We start from the raw sequence: 15,546 nt of genomic DNA, 5'->3' as shown, positions 1-15,546 counted from the left end.
GCTGTGTCAAAACGTGGCCGGTTGGGAGCTCCGAGTTCGACGCTGGGTTTTTGTGGCAGTTGAAAGATGGAAGAGCCTCAATGACGTTCCTTTTGAGGGAAGAAATGGATAGCTCGCTTTCGGCTGAATGTCGGGCCTTGGGGAGCAGGGCAGGGCGGGGCTGCCATTTGATCTTCGGCCTCAGGCCGAGAGTTCGTGGACCAAGATGGTTGCCTGAGGCTCCACAAGGCCCGATGCGCCGTCTTCAGACTTCAGTCAGATGCTTGAGCTTCACAACCAAAATGGCCCAACTCACGTGGCTGTTTGCGATGAGCGAGCGTGATTGGCTCTTAGGCGCTCACATACTCTGAAACAGACGACACCTTGGAGGGCACCAACTAACACGACTCCAACTTCCCAATTGCAGCTGCCGTGCACGGCGTACATTGTCCAGAAATAGAACAGCCAATGAGTACAGAGACATCTGATGGCGTTGGAAGCCCAGCCAGAGAGGAACCAGCCCCCGTAGTCTTTGAACTTTGAAGATGGCGTTAGCTCGAGACAATTGTTCGTTCTCGACTGCTCGAACGTAGGTCATGTGTGCAAAGATAACAAAGTTGCAAGTCGTAGCCACTGGCCAGTACGGATATTCGAGCACAGCAATCGTGTGCGAAATGGGGGGGGCCATGACCGTCTCGTCCAGTCCTTGAAGGATCCACGGGCTAGACCTCTCCCGGCGGCTTGCGGTCGGCCCATCGACTGTGTGTTGCGGTGCTACTCCGTACCCATGGAGAGGGCCGCCGCAGGGAAGCAATAGAACTGGATCTGATCATCGGAGGAATATCTGTCTCTCGGGGTTGGCGGGTGGCCTGTGATTCCGTCCGTTCTGAATGGTTTGCTGCGCCCAGCCCAATGCAGCGCTCGCAACTTCCCGCTTCGCCCTAGGCCCAGTCAGGCTGTGCATTATTACTTACGGATACCTTATTCCACTGCAGGGTCGCTTGCCTAGCCCAAGGTGCTGGTTGGTCTCTACGGAGTAGATGTATTCGTTGAGAGACTGATGAACCGAGCCCGCCGGCAGACGGTCCAACAGCAGCTGTTGGCGGCACTCCGACAAAGGACGGAATTCGCTGGGGAGTGCGGACGAGAACTTGCGAACCGCCATACCTGTTTCCCGCCCATCTCTAACCACGACAGTTCCATTGTGCTATTGGATTGGCAGTGCCAGTGACCGCTGTTTCGCACGTGGCCACTGGCAGCGAAAGATGCAGCGGCTGCAACAAAGCTGTGGATGGATGTATCTTGTACGGGAGCCCGCCGATCAGCGTTCGAGTTTCGCAACTTCGCCCTATCCGTAGGTATGTATGGGTGTTCCCATCCACCCTGGTGACTGAAGTCGATACTGCAATTTCGACTGAAGGCCATCCGTCGGCTTGTGGGTTGCCCCACGGTTGGTACTGATGATCGGGAGATGCAGCTAACGAGATAGCGCATGGCTAGCAGAAGCTTGCTGTTTGTGCTTCAGGCTGTCCGTTCACTGGGGGTTTCCCAGATCTAGCACCCGGCACCATCTTGTAGAGGTTTTGAGTGTTGAAGCCCAAGTTCTTTGGGCTCAGCGAACGCGATGAGATGAGCGCGACGTGATTTTAGTTATCAATCTTCTGTTGATGCCATGCTCTGGCTTCGCTAGGTCTGTTCGCAACTTCGCGCAACAATAATGGGATGAGCGAGCGAGCGAGCGATTAGCCCCCTCCCCTCCTCAGTCAGTCAAGGCCCCCAGTAGATGTACTCAAAGATTCCCGCTGTTACGGTTCGGACTAAAAAGCGAGACTCATGTCAGTGGACGGCCGCTTCTGGATACTTTGTGATTTGCGCCGGGGACGTCCTCGCTAATCAGCTGTGGGCCGGGCTGCTGTCTGACCTTGGTGCGACCTGAACGGGAATATGCGCCGGCCAATGCTGGAGCACCCAATATTGGTTCTATTGATGACAGCCCGGCCAAAGATCAAGAATAGCATCTGGCACCGCTTTTGCCCTGTTTGAAGCCTTCTTCCTTCTGTATCTGGTGAAGATTCTAGGCCGTTGCCGCGGAGAAAGAGTGGGCAAAAACTCGAGCGTCTGGAAAGGATTCCAGGTCAGATAGATGTATCCGTACCCAGCACTCGCCATTCAGATGTTTCGGACGACCCCCTGTTTGCTGCCTCCTTGTCCGTTCCGTGTAGGCCGGAATACACAGTGGATACCATGGATAAGTCGGGCCGGAGGTGGTAGCAGTCCTTTACCATCTTCCTGCTGGACAAGACCGGAGATCACGGGCGGCTCTGTGAGGATAAAGTTTGAGCTGAAGGCGAGACTTCCCAGGGAGAAGAGGAGGCATCAAGTCATTCATCCCCAACGCGCGGACGGACGGCCATCACAGTGTCAGGTTTGCCTAATGAAGGGGGGTGAGAGTCTGAACAACGGACGACGGAGTCGATTGGGTGTTTGCGGGTGGGATGTGAAGCAGTGCGAAGCGGCTGCACACGGCCACGCGGGGAAGAGGTCCAGCTTCAGCGTCCCGTCGTTGGTGTGCGCGTCGGTCGGTACAGTCAGGCTCCTGTGTTGTAACCGAACCGGCGGCGAACGCGTAGGCAGAGTCGTCGACAGGGAAGACGATGTGAGGCTGCCGAAGGGATCCCCTTGAGTTGATGATGGGACCGTTGAAAAAAGGGGAACTGTGAAGTGCGTAATGAGTACTTTGTAGTTCCCTGATGAACGAACAGTAGGTCCATAGGAGGCTAGAGCACGACGGGTACGCTGAAGCCACCCCGACTGCTGCCAGACATATGCAGATTACGGCGGGAAGATGAACCCGTCTGTGGGCTGTGGCAATGGCTGCAAACAGAGATGAACAGCAGCAAGAACATGAGGCAGTACAAACCAAGGTACCTCGTCTGTAGTCCCACTGACAGCCCAAGGTAGCTTGAGTTCTGTGCGGCGGAGGAAGGGCGTGTTCGTACACAGACGTGGGACATGAAGTCCCCGTCCTCTGCCAGCACAAGTGAGCAACTGAGTGCATGTGTGGACAGAGGGAAAGGCTCGAATAGACGTACTTGAAGTTGCACTGGGGCGTGCTGAGGGTTGTGGTCTTGGCGTTACCATGTTGGACCGGACAGACCCCTGTAAAGAGCTGCACAGCATCTGAAGAGCATGGAGCTGTTACTGTTTTCCTGGCAAGTCTCCAGAATATGATACCCACGAGGGCGTGGAGGACGACGGAGAATATACCGTTCCAGTTCAGACCTGACGTTGGCAGCCGTAGGCAATGTATGTATGTATGTATGTATGTACTTGTAGAGTGGTCCACGGGTATCTGTGATAGAGAAGAAAGAAGGGCAAAGAGCATTCCTTCCATAAGGTACCGGATATGGATACAGATCCAGTCAGTTGACGCCTGCCGATTGCAGAGGACGGGAACCTGGAAAGAGACACAGATTGTTGGCGCTGACTCGATTTGGGGCCGATTTGGGGCTTCCCTCGTCCTGGCATCTGCTGGCTGCTGTGTTCGAGTTTCTTTGAGAGTTCGCCGCCATAATTAATATCGATCCGGATTCAGCCCCCTCCCCTCTCTCCCACTCTCACACCTGGGCTATGCCTTGCCTTGCCTGACGCACTCCTGGATCCTGCGCTATCGTTGTTCTTGTTCCCGCCTGTTGGTGTCAATTGTTAATTTCCTGTGGCCTCTCCTCCACCTGTTGGATCTCACTAGAAAGTCATCAGCCTCTTACTCTCATCAAGGTTCTTCAAGGTTCTCTCCCAAGAGTCTCAACCCTGCCCTCTCTCTCTCTCTCTCTCTCTCTCTCTCTCTCTCTCTCTCTACCGCTATCGGTCTCTTCTCTTAGGTACTCACGCCCGCTGTTGTGCTGGCCTTTGTCTCTCCTCCCCTCCCATCGGTCCCCCCTCCTTCTCTGCCCCCCTCTATCAACATCAACCACCCCTCACCCCCCCTTCCCGCCAGCTCCAACTGCACACAGCCAGTAGGATCACTGCGCGACGCGCTTAGAAGCAGCAAGGTGCAGTCCCAGTGCGTTGGAGGTTGATGGTCAATGGTCGATGCCCACTGTCTGTTCTTCGTCCCTCTCTCTCTCTCCAAGATCGATCCAAACTCAAAAAGTAGCTGGAGATAGTGGAAGGGGTAAGTGGTCCGCTCACACGTCCTGGTGCCACCGTTAGAAAAAAAAGACTCTGGTGTTGCTTGGGCTTGGCTATCCTCTCCATAAGGTACTCACTGACCCAGTTGGTCCTACCAGAAGAAACTCTACGAAGACCAAGTATCCGTACACAGCTGCGGTACTTCGAGATCGTGTCATTCCTTGACAGCCACCAGAGGTAGCTGGATACATATGTCCGTACCTTGAGGTACCAAGGGAATTAGTCGCACCTACCTTACACTCCAGCGTGGGTCGGTCCAAAAGTCCAGTCCCATCTGTGCTCACTGCTGCCTCGTCTGGTGCGAGCAAAGAAAGGCACGGCCACTTCTACCTGAGCTCTTTGAATGCGTCGTGGGCTCTGTTGACTGTTTGCTTGTTGTCTTCGGTGTACCTTACCTGCTGGCCTACCTTACCTACGGATACCTTTCCATACCAGACGAAGAGACTTCCTCTTCGAGTACCTTTACCTTGCGCACGCATATTACAGTATACCTTTTTTTTTCTCTCTCCCCTGCTGCTGGCACCTTACCTCGCAATCCCACCACCAACCAGCGCGGCACCAGCAAAAGAAGCGACGGGGACATTCTCTTTTTTCGCAGCGCAGCGGCTGCCCAGCACCAAAGCAGCAGAGCAGCCAGAACGGCGCCAGCGACCTGAACCTAAACGAACTATTCCCAACCTCACCTTCCCTTCTCTTCCTCTTCTTCCCATCTTCTCCTCTTCCTCCCACCGTTTCCCTCCTCCCTCCCCATCGATCTCCTCATCCCGTGCTCTTCTTTCTTCCATCTTCCTTGTTGTCCTACCTACCCCCGAGCGACCCCGCGAGCCGATCTCATCGCTCTCGCCCGCTCCCGGCCTTAAGTTCTTAACGCTCCTTATTCGATTTCCAACCCTCAGCGTCGCGTGCGACGACTTTCGTTTTGCGACACCTTGCGAGCAAGCCCGCTTGCTGTTGCTCCGCCTTCTTTTCGAACCCAAATCTGTTCGTCTTCGCCTCGCTCGGAACTGCGATCCTCAAAGTCTACCCGCCGCCCGCACGCATAGGCTAACCCGCTCCGACTCGCGCGCAGCATAACTCACGATAACACTTGCGCAAACCCTCGAATTCACTGCCTTGGTGGCTCCCGACCCTAGCTTTTGCCAATCGAATTCCTACTTCATTTTCGGCGCGACGAGTGCGGTCGACGGTCCTACTGAGCACTTGGCTTGCTTGGTGGCACACGACGCCGTAGGATTCGCGAATCGGGTGCCTGTCATCCTTACGCTGGCTCCTCAACGATTGCGATAATCTCAGAATGACCACACTCTTGTCCCAGAGCTCCTCGCCCGCGACATCCCCACCTGCAGCTGCCTCTCCCTCCACCAACCCGAATCACCCCTCACTACCGCCACTAATAACATCACCACCCAGCCGTCGCTCGACCGCACCGAGACCAATGTCGCACGCTTCCAAGAATCGCTTGTCCCAGTACTCGACGGGCTCAGTCCCCTCGCGTTCGCGACCGCCTTCTCACATATTTCCAATGTTTCCCTCGAGCCTTTCCTACACCCTGGTGCGCGATTTCGCATATCCGATTATGCATCCCATGCACTATGGTCCCCCGCCAGAGCCGTCGCATCCTGCTTCTGGCCTTAACACTCCCCTCAGCGAGTCTCGTCGTCTTTCCGATCCTCCCGCTGCCTGGGAAACGAAAATGACCTGGAATACTGGCTCCTGGGGGCCCGAGGGCTTCGGCAAGGCCCACGACCTGCCACCCATGGAGTTCCGGGATGGCCCACCCTGGAGTGAGGATGAGGATTTGGCGAGCCCTGTTGTCAGCTCCAGGCACCGAAAGCACAAATCTTCCGCAGCAGCCCTTGGCGGAACCGCAGGATTGAGAAATTCTCGCGACGCGGGCAACGACATGCTGCATCCAGCACACTACGAGCAACGGGAACGTGGTTTCTACGTCGGAACTAGTGGTGATGGCAGCGAACGATACTACCTGAACCAAGGAGGGGAAGCGAATGGACCCGGCGGAGAATATGTCACCTACCCTCCCGGCGATGCACGACATTCCAGTCACGCATACCAGCTAGGTGACCTGGCCCCGCGGCAGTACGCCGAGCAGGAAACATATTCAGATGCTTCAAGCTCCGCATCCTCTCCAGGTTTCCGCGGTGACGACCAGTCACGATACTCCCGGGACTACCAGTTCACCATTACGTCGCCCGACGAAGAAATGCACGGCAAAGCCGTTGCGCTTTTTGACTTTGAAAGAGAAAACGAGAACGAATTGCCGTTGCTGGAAGGTCAAATTATATGGGTTTCCTACCGCCACGGCCAAGGCTGGCTAGTGGCTGAAGACCCGAAAACTCAGGAGAGCGGACTCGTCCCTGAGGAATACGTTCGTCTGCTGCGAGATATAGAGGGCGGAATGAACAGTCTTACCGGTAATCTTGGTGAGGGCTCTACGTCCCCAAATGATGTTGGAACACCGACGCAAGCAGAGCACCATCCCCAAGGTCATACGCCGACCGGTAGCCAATCCTCTTCCAACGGGTACCACCAACCCGTGGTCTCGACATTCTCCACGTCCAGCAAAGACTTGGACCCGTACCCAACACAGCAGCTTGGTCTCCAATCCGGCCAACCCCCTCCGCAAGTTGTGCATTACCACGGCCAAAGAGGTGGCAGCCAGGCCAACACACCAACTCTAGCTTCTCACCAGGATATCGGCATGATGCGCCGAGGCAGTCAGGACACTGGGGCGAAAAAGACGGATTCCCAAGTGAGCCCCTTGACGGAGGCAATCACAGAGAGCACGCTAGTCGACCGATCTAGCACACCCAAAGCAACAAACCCTACCGAGAAGCCTGCAGACCCCGATGCCATGGACACTGAGCGGTGATGAGGGATGATCAAGAAGCATTCACTCGCGTCGGACCTGAGAGTTTAGGCTTCTTGTTGCTTGGCAGGTTCCCTTCTCCTCTGGGGACCTGTCACGAATCATGTACTATGAGGAACGTTTGGGAGGAGCGTTTCTGGTTTCGGTTTGACGATCAAGAGGCGTATAGTTGTTATTTTTCGGGAGACATAAAGAGAGAGGAGCCCCTGGTCGGTCGCTTTCAGCATGTTGCTTGGATGATGGAAAACATTATGATCAAGGGCCCCCCGATGGAGGGACGCATCAGAGTTCAAAAACGAGGATGAAAGACGGCATGCTTCGCCATTGAATGCCCGGGACTACGTCAGATCCCCTTTGATGATGGGGGTGGAGTTCTACCGTATCTTTAAGTCCACAGCGATTGAAGCTGTTGGCTTGTATATAATAATCAGGGTGATCCCCTACTTTCTCCTCTTGGGGAAACGTCAAAGAAAGGTTTCTTCGGCATGATAACCCTAGTCGATTGTGCTTTGTGGATCTGAATACGTGGTTGTCCAAACCATGACCAAGATTCAGTAGGGCTGATTCTTGTCAACGACTGCGGCCGATGGTACCTCATCAATGACCGCAATGGTATGGCGCAATTCGCAATGCGCCTCTTTGAGCACGTTGTTGGTTCTGCTTAGAAATGCACATCGGGTATTCCCACCGGCTTCCCACCGGCTGGCCGCTTACTGTGCCTTCCATTCGGTCAACTCGGCGGGGATCGGACAAGGGGGAAGACGAGCTCACGTGACATTTTACGTCATGCACAGGTCAATGGTCGCCGGGGAAAGCTTTCCATTGCGGGCTGGCTTCGAGCTCTGTTGCGAGTCTCGGATACCTAAGCTTCTCCCAGCAGAAAAAACACCCTTTAGTCCATTTTCCAATCAAACACCTGTGAACGCAGTCAATTACCTCTGCCGACCCAATTGAACCATCACAATGTTTGCCCGAACTGCCTTCAGGGCCGCGCAGCCCCTCAAGCTGGTAAGATAGCGATTGATGACGCCGTTCCCTTTCTCTCTCACTCCCTCGCTCATTGGAAATCCTCTTTTCCCCCGCGGACCGCGGAGAGTTTCCCGAGTTGCGATCCCCCCTTGGACTACATCATACCACCAAACGTCAACATTACAACCTCATCTTGGCCCCTTGATCTCGAAACGCAACAATGATTCCCGATCTATCCTCTCAAAGTGATGAAGCACCGCAAAGGCTAACGTATTCTCCCCGGTAAATAGCAAGCCCGCCGCTACGCCACCGAGCCCGCCGCCAAGGGCAGCAGCTCCAACACGGCGCTCTACGCCGGCGGTGCCGCCGCCGTCGCGGGCGGCGCCTACTACTTCCTCGCCGGGGGCTCCTCCGCTAGCGCGGCGCAAAAGGCCGAGGCCAAGGTCAAGGAAGCCGTCGGCGCGGCGCCCAAGAAGGCGCTCACGGGCGGCGACCAGGGCTTCGTGTCGCTGAAGCTCGAGGATACCGAGATTATCAACCACAACACCAAGAAGCTCCGCTTCAAGCTGCCCGAGGACGACATGATTTCTGGTCTGGACGTCGCGAGCGCCATCTTGACCAAGTACAAGGGTCCCGAGGACGAGAAGGCTACCTTGAGGCCTTATACCCCTACCAGCGACGAGGGTTAGTTGTTTTCCCTGCTCTGTTTTTTCGTCCGCTACGCTTTCTCTCTGAGGAGTGATGAACTGCTTGATGGCACTAGCGAACAGCAAGGTGAAGAAAAGGCCCCGAGACTAACAACATGACAAGACACCAAGGGCTACCTCGAGCTCATCGTCAAGAAGTACCCCAACGGCCCCATGTCGACGCACATGCACGACATGACCCCCGGCCAGCGCCTCGACTTCAAGGGCCCCCTCCCCAAATACGCCTGGTCCCCCAACAAGCACGAGCACATTGCCCTCGTCGCCGGCGGCACGGGCATCACGCCCATGTACCAGCTCGCGCGCGCCATCTTCAACAACCCGGACGACAAGACCAAGGTGACGCTCGTCTTTGGCAACGTGACGGAGGAGGATATCCTGCTCAAGAAGGAGCTCGCCGAGCTCGAGAACACGTACCCGCAGCGCTTCCGCGCCTTTTACGTGCTCGACAAGCCGCCCAAGGAGTGGAGCGGCAACAAGGGGTTCATTACCAAGGAGCTGCTGAAGCAGGTTCTCCCCGAGCCCAAGAGCGAGAACATCAAGGTGTTTGTGTGTGGCCCGCCTGGGTTGATGAATGCTGTTTCTGGAAACAAGAAGAGTCCCAAGGACCAGGGCGAGCTTGTTGGTGTTCTCAAGGAGTTGGGATACGCTCCTGACCAGGTCTACAAGTTCTAGAGTCGTTGCCTTTTTGTATAAAAGGGGGGCCATGTGGAGAGCGTCGACGGGGAAATTTTCTTGTTGTATGAATAGTCGAGGCGATAGACGCATAGATTCCTAAATGAATGCTGGCGGTTTGCGCACGTCACTTTGAGTAAAGGGCTACCAGTGGGGTCTCGGGAGGAAAATCTACTTGGTCCGATGAATCATGCTAATGGTCCATCCCTCGATTTGACGTATACGCAACTGAAGACTCACATGCCCCTCCCCTCCAGTTCCTGCCTAAGTAAGGTACACCTACCCTATATATACCCCCTCAACGCCATTCCTGTCACCAGCCAGGAGGCGCCCGTCTAGGTCGACGGGTCAGGTCAAACTGGCTGGGTGGTGGAGTGGTCTATGGTTGACAATTAAGTACGCCTACCTACAACCTACTCGACGACAGGCTACGAGTTCGAGCTCGATTCCCAGCATGAGCACCAAGAGAAGTAGCCACACCGGTGGTGAACTCTTTTTTTTTTCTCTCTTTTTCTTTTCCTCGGTGACCTTTCAATAATGATATTGTACATGATGCCTAGCCGGTAGCTGGGAAGCTTGGCATCACTACAAGAAGGCAAATTTATAATACGAAAATGATTTGTTTTGATCACTTGTTTAACTATAGGAGGTATTTATTGCTGAGTACTGTGTGGATTGTAGCACGTAGGCTAGTTTTGTAGTCTAGGCCCTGGGTTCAGAGGCTCTTGGTGGCGGAGGCGATGCACTCGTTGATGATGCCGGTCCACTTGAGCGCGTTGTTGAAGTCCTTGGCGTCGATGCTCTCCTGGAGACCAGGGAAGACGGCTGAATCATATATGTTAGCATTTAACTCAATAAAACGTAAAGTAGGGTGGGAAACCGCCACGGGGGAGGAAGAAGAAAATTAAACTAACCTCCAGAGTACCCAGTCCACAAACCAGGCGCAAAGACAACGTGCTTGAACCAGGTCCGACCATCCAGGCCGCCGGGGTACAAAAAGTTGCGCTCGAAGCCCTTGTAGGACCTGTTGACCCAGACGAAAGCCAGGGCGAGCTTGATCTTGCGGTACAGGTTCCACCAGGGGATGCTGCCGTACTTGAGCTCCCAGTCGACAGTGCCGGCCGTGGAGTCGAGGACCACCGTCTTCTCGCGCAGGGCGGCGATGGAGGTGCGGAGGATCTGGAGGGAGGTGCGGAACTGCGAGAGGGAGCCCTTTGCGTCTGCGTCGGCGACAGCGATGCTGGCGCGCATGCGGAAGAGGGCCTCCTCGTCAGAGTCCTCCTCCAAGACAGAGTCCGAGGTCTCGACGGCGGCGAGCTTGGACTCGACCTGGTCGACGTAGCCCGTCAGCGCGTCGGCGTAGTCGGTGGCGTTGAAGCGGATGACGGGCACGTTGGCGAGCTCTGCGACGACGAGGCCGAGGATCTGGGCCATTGTGCGGTGGTAGACGAAGCCTGGGTCGCCAAACTCCTTCATCCAGTGGAAGGAGTCGTAGTTGGAGTGGTACTGGTACACGACGTCCTCGTTCTCGCCGCCGAAGCCAAAGTCGAGGGAAGGGATGCCCGCGAAATCCTGGAAGGCGGTGAAGTCGGAGCCGGAGCCCATGGTGCTGATGCGGCCGTCCCAGACGTCGGCGACGGTCTGCCCGGGGACGGTCTGGTTCGGGGACGGGACGAGCTGGGTGACCTCGCGGAGGACGCGGTGGAGGAGGGGCGCGGCGGAGGGGTTGAAGTTGGGGCCGCGGACGCCGACGTCGACGTTGACGTAGGCGACTGAGGCCTCGGTGAGCCAGGGGAGGTATTCTTCCACCCACTCGGTGCTGCCGATCAGAGAGTACTCTTCGCCGTCCCAGCTGGCGAAGACGATGGTGCGGGTGGGCTTCCAGCCGCTGGCGAGGGCGACGCCGACGCCGCGGATGACTTCGTTTAGGACGGCGGAGCCGCTGTTGGGGTCGCCGGCGCCACCGGCAATCCATGCATCGCGGTGGTTTCCGACTACGACGACCTCGTTGGGGATGGTGCCGTTGACAATACCGATGACGTTCCACAGTGGCGTGGTGGTGTAGTTTTGCTCGTTGTAGAGGTTGAGGACCACGTTGTCGGGGGTGGGACCGATGTTGTACTCTACGCCCTTGTACTTGAGTCCCAGGTTCCTGTTCCAGTACTTGTTGAAGTCCTTGACAGAGGGACCGTGGCCGTTGAGAGCCTTCAGAATGGGAAGAGCATCGGCATAAGAGATGGGGATGGAGGGAATAGACGGCGTCGCATCGTCGACGGGAGCACGCGGCGCGCCGGGCTTGGAGGGGTAGCCGGGGGTCGACGGGTCACCGGGGCGCTGGGAGAGGAACTGAGCGCTTCCGCGCTGAACGGCGCTGGGATGACGAGCAGGGCCGTTGGGGTACGCCTCGTACCCGTTCTCCTCGGTCACCTTGCCGTCATCGCCGGGGTCGCTGTAGAGAAGAGCGCCGATGGCGCCCAGCTCCTGGGCGCGCTTGATCTTAAGGCCGCGGAAGATGCCGCCGTACTTGGCGATGACGATCTTGCCCTCGAGGCTGACATTGGCCTTGATGAGGTCTTCGTAGTCCTGGTACGTGCCGTAGTTGACAAAGACGAAGGATCCGGTGACGTTGCCGCTGGCGGAGTAGCCGTGGAAAGTCGGGACTCTGTCCTCCAGGCCGGAGGAGGGGTCTTCTTCGAGGACGTCCTCCTCAAGAGCAGCCTTGAACTCTACCGTCCAGGTAGACTCCTCTTCCTTGGTCTTGGAGAGTAGGGAGAGGCCATGGTCGATGGGGTAGTTCAGGTAGACGTCGTATGACACGATTTCCGATTGCACACCCCACGATTCCCACTTTTCCTTGGTCCATGCAGCCTGTCACACACTGTAAGATGGTACTCCCTTGATATCTACTGTGATGGGTTTACCTGAGAGTAGTTCTGGCCCGCCAGATGGGGGCCAGCAGTGTAATATCTGCTCCATTCTTCGGCCTTTTCAGAAGAGGGGACCTCAAAGAGGATCTTTTGCACCTCCTCATGAGTAATGGGGGCGCTGTTGACGCTGTTCGTCCAGGTCCAGCCGTGATGGTGGTGACCGTGGTGACGGGGAGGCTCATCGATGAAGAGCGCAACTACGAAGAAGATGGACCAGAAGATGAGGATGGAAGAGAGTGCAACGGTGCAGAACCGGCGCAGGACATGGTTCGGGTACCTGCGACGCGGCGCACCAATATAGACATTGGTGATAAGCGGCGTCCGCTCATTAGACATTTTGTCGTCGAAACGCTTTCTGAGTTAGAGTCAGCGTGAATGTATCAAAAGCATGCTCGCACTCTACGTTGGGAGCTCATCGACGTGCGATCCAACGATGAGGCGAGTGATGTGATGTAGGCAGGAGGATGAGACGCGGGAGCACGTGTGGCTGACGAAGACGGTTGCATCATCCCGTCGCCGCCAGCCACACTAAGCTGTGGTAAGCTCTCATTAAGCTCAATGTAGCTTGCTCACAAGGACAATGGCTTCAAGGCAGCAACAGGAGAGATCGACTTACTCTAGCGCCATCTTGCAAAACGAAATCCGAAGCCTTCGTCAACAATTGTCTCTGCGCCTTTTTACCAGAGATGTAGTTGAAACAGAGTTGAAGTTGCCATGAGCATTGCGTGCTTCGTCGATGTTATCAGCATCAGTGGTGATTCTGCCGATCGGCTGTCGCCGCCTGGTGAATCCTCCACTGGCACTGGCACCCGCAAACGTGATTGAACAGCTCTTGCTGAACGCTGGGTCTCCTTCCTGATTCGGGGGTTCAGACGAGGGGGGAACGAGAGCGGGTCATCGGCGTCCCGGTGCCGACGTTTGGAAAGGCCTGGAATCAAGATAGGCAGCGATAACAATTTTCTCAAGGAGGATACGGAAGTCTTTCCGGTTCGATTCGAATTCCACAATTGCATCGACGGCCCCAGCATCCCGTCCCGTGACGCCGCATCGACCGTCGCTGTTAGCTGCGCAGACCGAAGCTCAGACAGTTAGACATTTGATCAGTCGTCAAGGTCAACATGTTACATCATCTTATATAAGCTTTTGGCTACAGACTAAAGGGCGCCTTTGCCGCCTGTCTTGGATTCGAGTCAAGAGACGCCCTCTTTCCGGTGGCTGCGTGCATCGGCTAACGTCGGTGATCACGCAATTGATTGGGTGGATGTCGCCCAATCAGTTCTTTCCAGTCCGGATACGCTGCCTGCCGACCAACCACCACTCTCCGAATCTGCCTTCCTGCACCGCAGCTCAAGTACAAAGTATATCAGACATGTCCGCCTTTGATTTTCTATAGTGTCTCTCTCGTATGGCGGTGTGTTGTCTCACAGCTTGTCTTGGGATAGGCATGTTTGGATTCATGCCTCAAGTGCTTCGCTGGCGCTGAAAGCAGAGGATCACCCCTGTCCAGTCGGCTCGTGATGATTATTCAGCATTGTCGCACTTGCCCCGACGTTCGGCCCCGGCTTCGGCCAAGTCGGCCTAACGCCGCCGGGAAAAGAGGCCCCCCACCGGCAAAGACTGGACGTCATGGCAATTGCGGGGAGGGCGACCTTTTGACCTTGCGCTCCAGCAATTTTATCGACTTTTTTTCGTTCCATCTTTTTCAGTTTTGAGGCGGCCTTGGAGGAGCACCACCACGGTACCGCCACCACCACTACCAACACCACCGGGCACCCTCATCTTTTTTCGGCTGCACCACCGGCTACAGCGAGAACCCCTGCCCTTTTTCGTGCCCGTGCAAGCCGTTGCATCTTTCACACCTTCACCGACTCCAGCTCCCAAGCCTCTGCCGACAACGGACGTCCTTTGCCTGCGGTCTTTCAAGCATTACGCCGGCCTTGTCCCCTACCGTCAACCACGTTCCCTGCCACTACCCAGTACCCGCCCGATCGCCCGCCCGCTGCCGCCGTATCGCCTGGACCGGGCCAACGTCCTTTCGCTTCAGCAACAGGGAGATGCGATGTAGCCCGCTCGCAGCGAGTAGGCGGGCGAGCGCATTACTCCTTGGACAAGTCTCAAGCCGAGAATGAGAGAGACACGGGGCACCGCTCAAGCCGAACCAGCGTCCCCTAGGTAATAGCACTTGATCGTTTCCGAGACACTCGACGTCCGCGGTCATCCCATCTTGTTCTATCACCGCAATACAACAGGCACTTCGTTGGCCACCTTTTTTTTTGGCTCGCGTCTCGCGCTCGCTCGTCTTCGCTTGCCGTCGTCACCGTCACGCACTTATCCCTCATGGCAAAGCTGATGCGCAAGCAGCCTGCGCTAGGTTATCGCAAGTTGTTCTCCCCAAACCTCTAGCGCTGATATGCCTTGCCAAGCCCAGTCCTACGGCAAGCGGGAATTCCCATCTTTCAAGTCTCCATCTAATCCCCGGGAGGCATGGCCATCTAAGGCCCCGATCCCCAATTCGCGGTGGTTAGCCCCGTGGCCCCTTCAAAAGTGAAGCCCCGTCGGCCAGTAATCGACTAGAAATCTTCCGTCAGCAGAGAGAGCGGGGATCGGCGCAGGATCATGGATGGGGGGGAGGAAAAACCGAGTCTGGTCCCCGTCGACGCCGGCTCATTGCACCCTTCACGGGGATTCTACTAAGGAACTGCAAGAACTGGGGGGGGGGGGGGGGGGGGGTGACTGCGGTTCCATGAATTTGCATACCCAGTTACCCACGCTATTCCCTGTCCAGCGCAGTGCAGCCGCAAGCCTGCAGCTGGAAAGTGGATCAATGCCGTTGGTTTTTTGTTTGCGCTTGACGAACCGTCTTTTTTCTTCGCCTTCCGCTGCCACTGCTCTTGTGACTCTTTTTTTTTTTCTCCTTCCCCAATTCTCCAATAAACTTTCCTTTTGGTTTAAAGAAGGCAGTGGTCGCCTCCGGGTTCATACTCCTTGCCTTTGTCTTTGCCCTTTGACATCTTGTTGCCAAGTCGCACAGCAGAGCGCATCATACTACCCCGCTGCTTTTCCCACCTAGACTGTTGCTTGCTTCACGTCCTAGTCCCGATTCATTTGCTTTAGACCTCTTGAAGTCGACGTCGAAGAACTTCGACCTCGCAAATCCCGAACCGTAGAATTCGGATATTCTCAGCGCGACTTGTTTTCTCCCTCGAGTGCCAAA

At 56.0% G+C, this 15,546-nt stretch overlaps 3 protein-coding genes across 3 annotated transcripts; 2 read left to right on the top strand and 1 right to left on the bottom strand.

The window, feature by feature from the left end:
- Positions 1 to 5,605: 5,605 nt before the first annotated feature.
- Positions 5,606 to 7,060, top strand: BDP81DRAFT_461504 (SH3 domain-containing protein; the record flags this gene model as incomplete). Its single annotated transcript, XM_060593783.1, has 1 exon — positions 5,606 to 7,060. One exon carries the CDS (start codon positions 5,606 to 5,608, stop codon positions 7,058 to 7,060), a length of 1,455 nt encoding a protein of 484 aa, XP_060444778.1.
- Positions 7,061 to 7,884: 824 nt separating this feature from the next.
- BDP81DRAFT_429168 (oxidoreductase NAD-binding domain-containing protein) lies at positions 7,885 to 9,751 on the top strand. Its single transcript, XM_060590493.1, has 3 exons — positions 7,885 to 8,065; positions 8,317 to 8,710; positions 8,837 to 9,751. The coding sequence occupies exons 1-3, from the start codon at positions 8,021 to 8,023 to the stop codon at positions 9,403 to 9,405; spliced, it is 1,008 nt and encodes a 335-aa protein (XP_060444777.1). The 5' UTR covers positions 7,885 to 8,020; the 3' UTR covers positions 9,406 to 9,751.
- A 369-nt stretch (positions 9,752 to 10,120) lies between these two features.
- On the bottom strand, positions 10,121 to 12,668 carry BDP81DRAFT_450102 (PA domain-containing protein; the record flags this gene model as incomplete). Its single annotated transcript, XM_060592484.1, has 3 exons — positions 10,121 to 10,230; positions 10,320 to 12,273; positions 12,327 to 12,668. 3 exons carry the CDS (start codon positions 12,666 to 12,668, stop codon positions 10,121 to 10,123), a joined length of 2,406 nt encoding a protein of 801 aa, XP_060444776.1.
- Between the last annotated feature and the right edge of the window lie 2,878 nt (positions 12,669 to 15,546).

Source organism: Colletotrichum phormii (genome assembly GCF_030913505.1).
Source record: "Colletotrichum phormii strain CBS 102054 chromosome Unknown BDP81scaffold_11, whole genome shotgun sequence".
Taxonomy (NCBI): domain Eukaryota; kingdom Fungi; phylum Ascomycota; class Sordariomycetes; order Glomerellales; family Glomerellaceae; genus Colletotrichum; species Colletotrichum phormii.
This window is presented reverse-complemented; position numbering and strand designations above follow the sequence as displayed.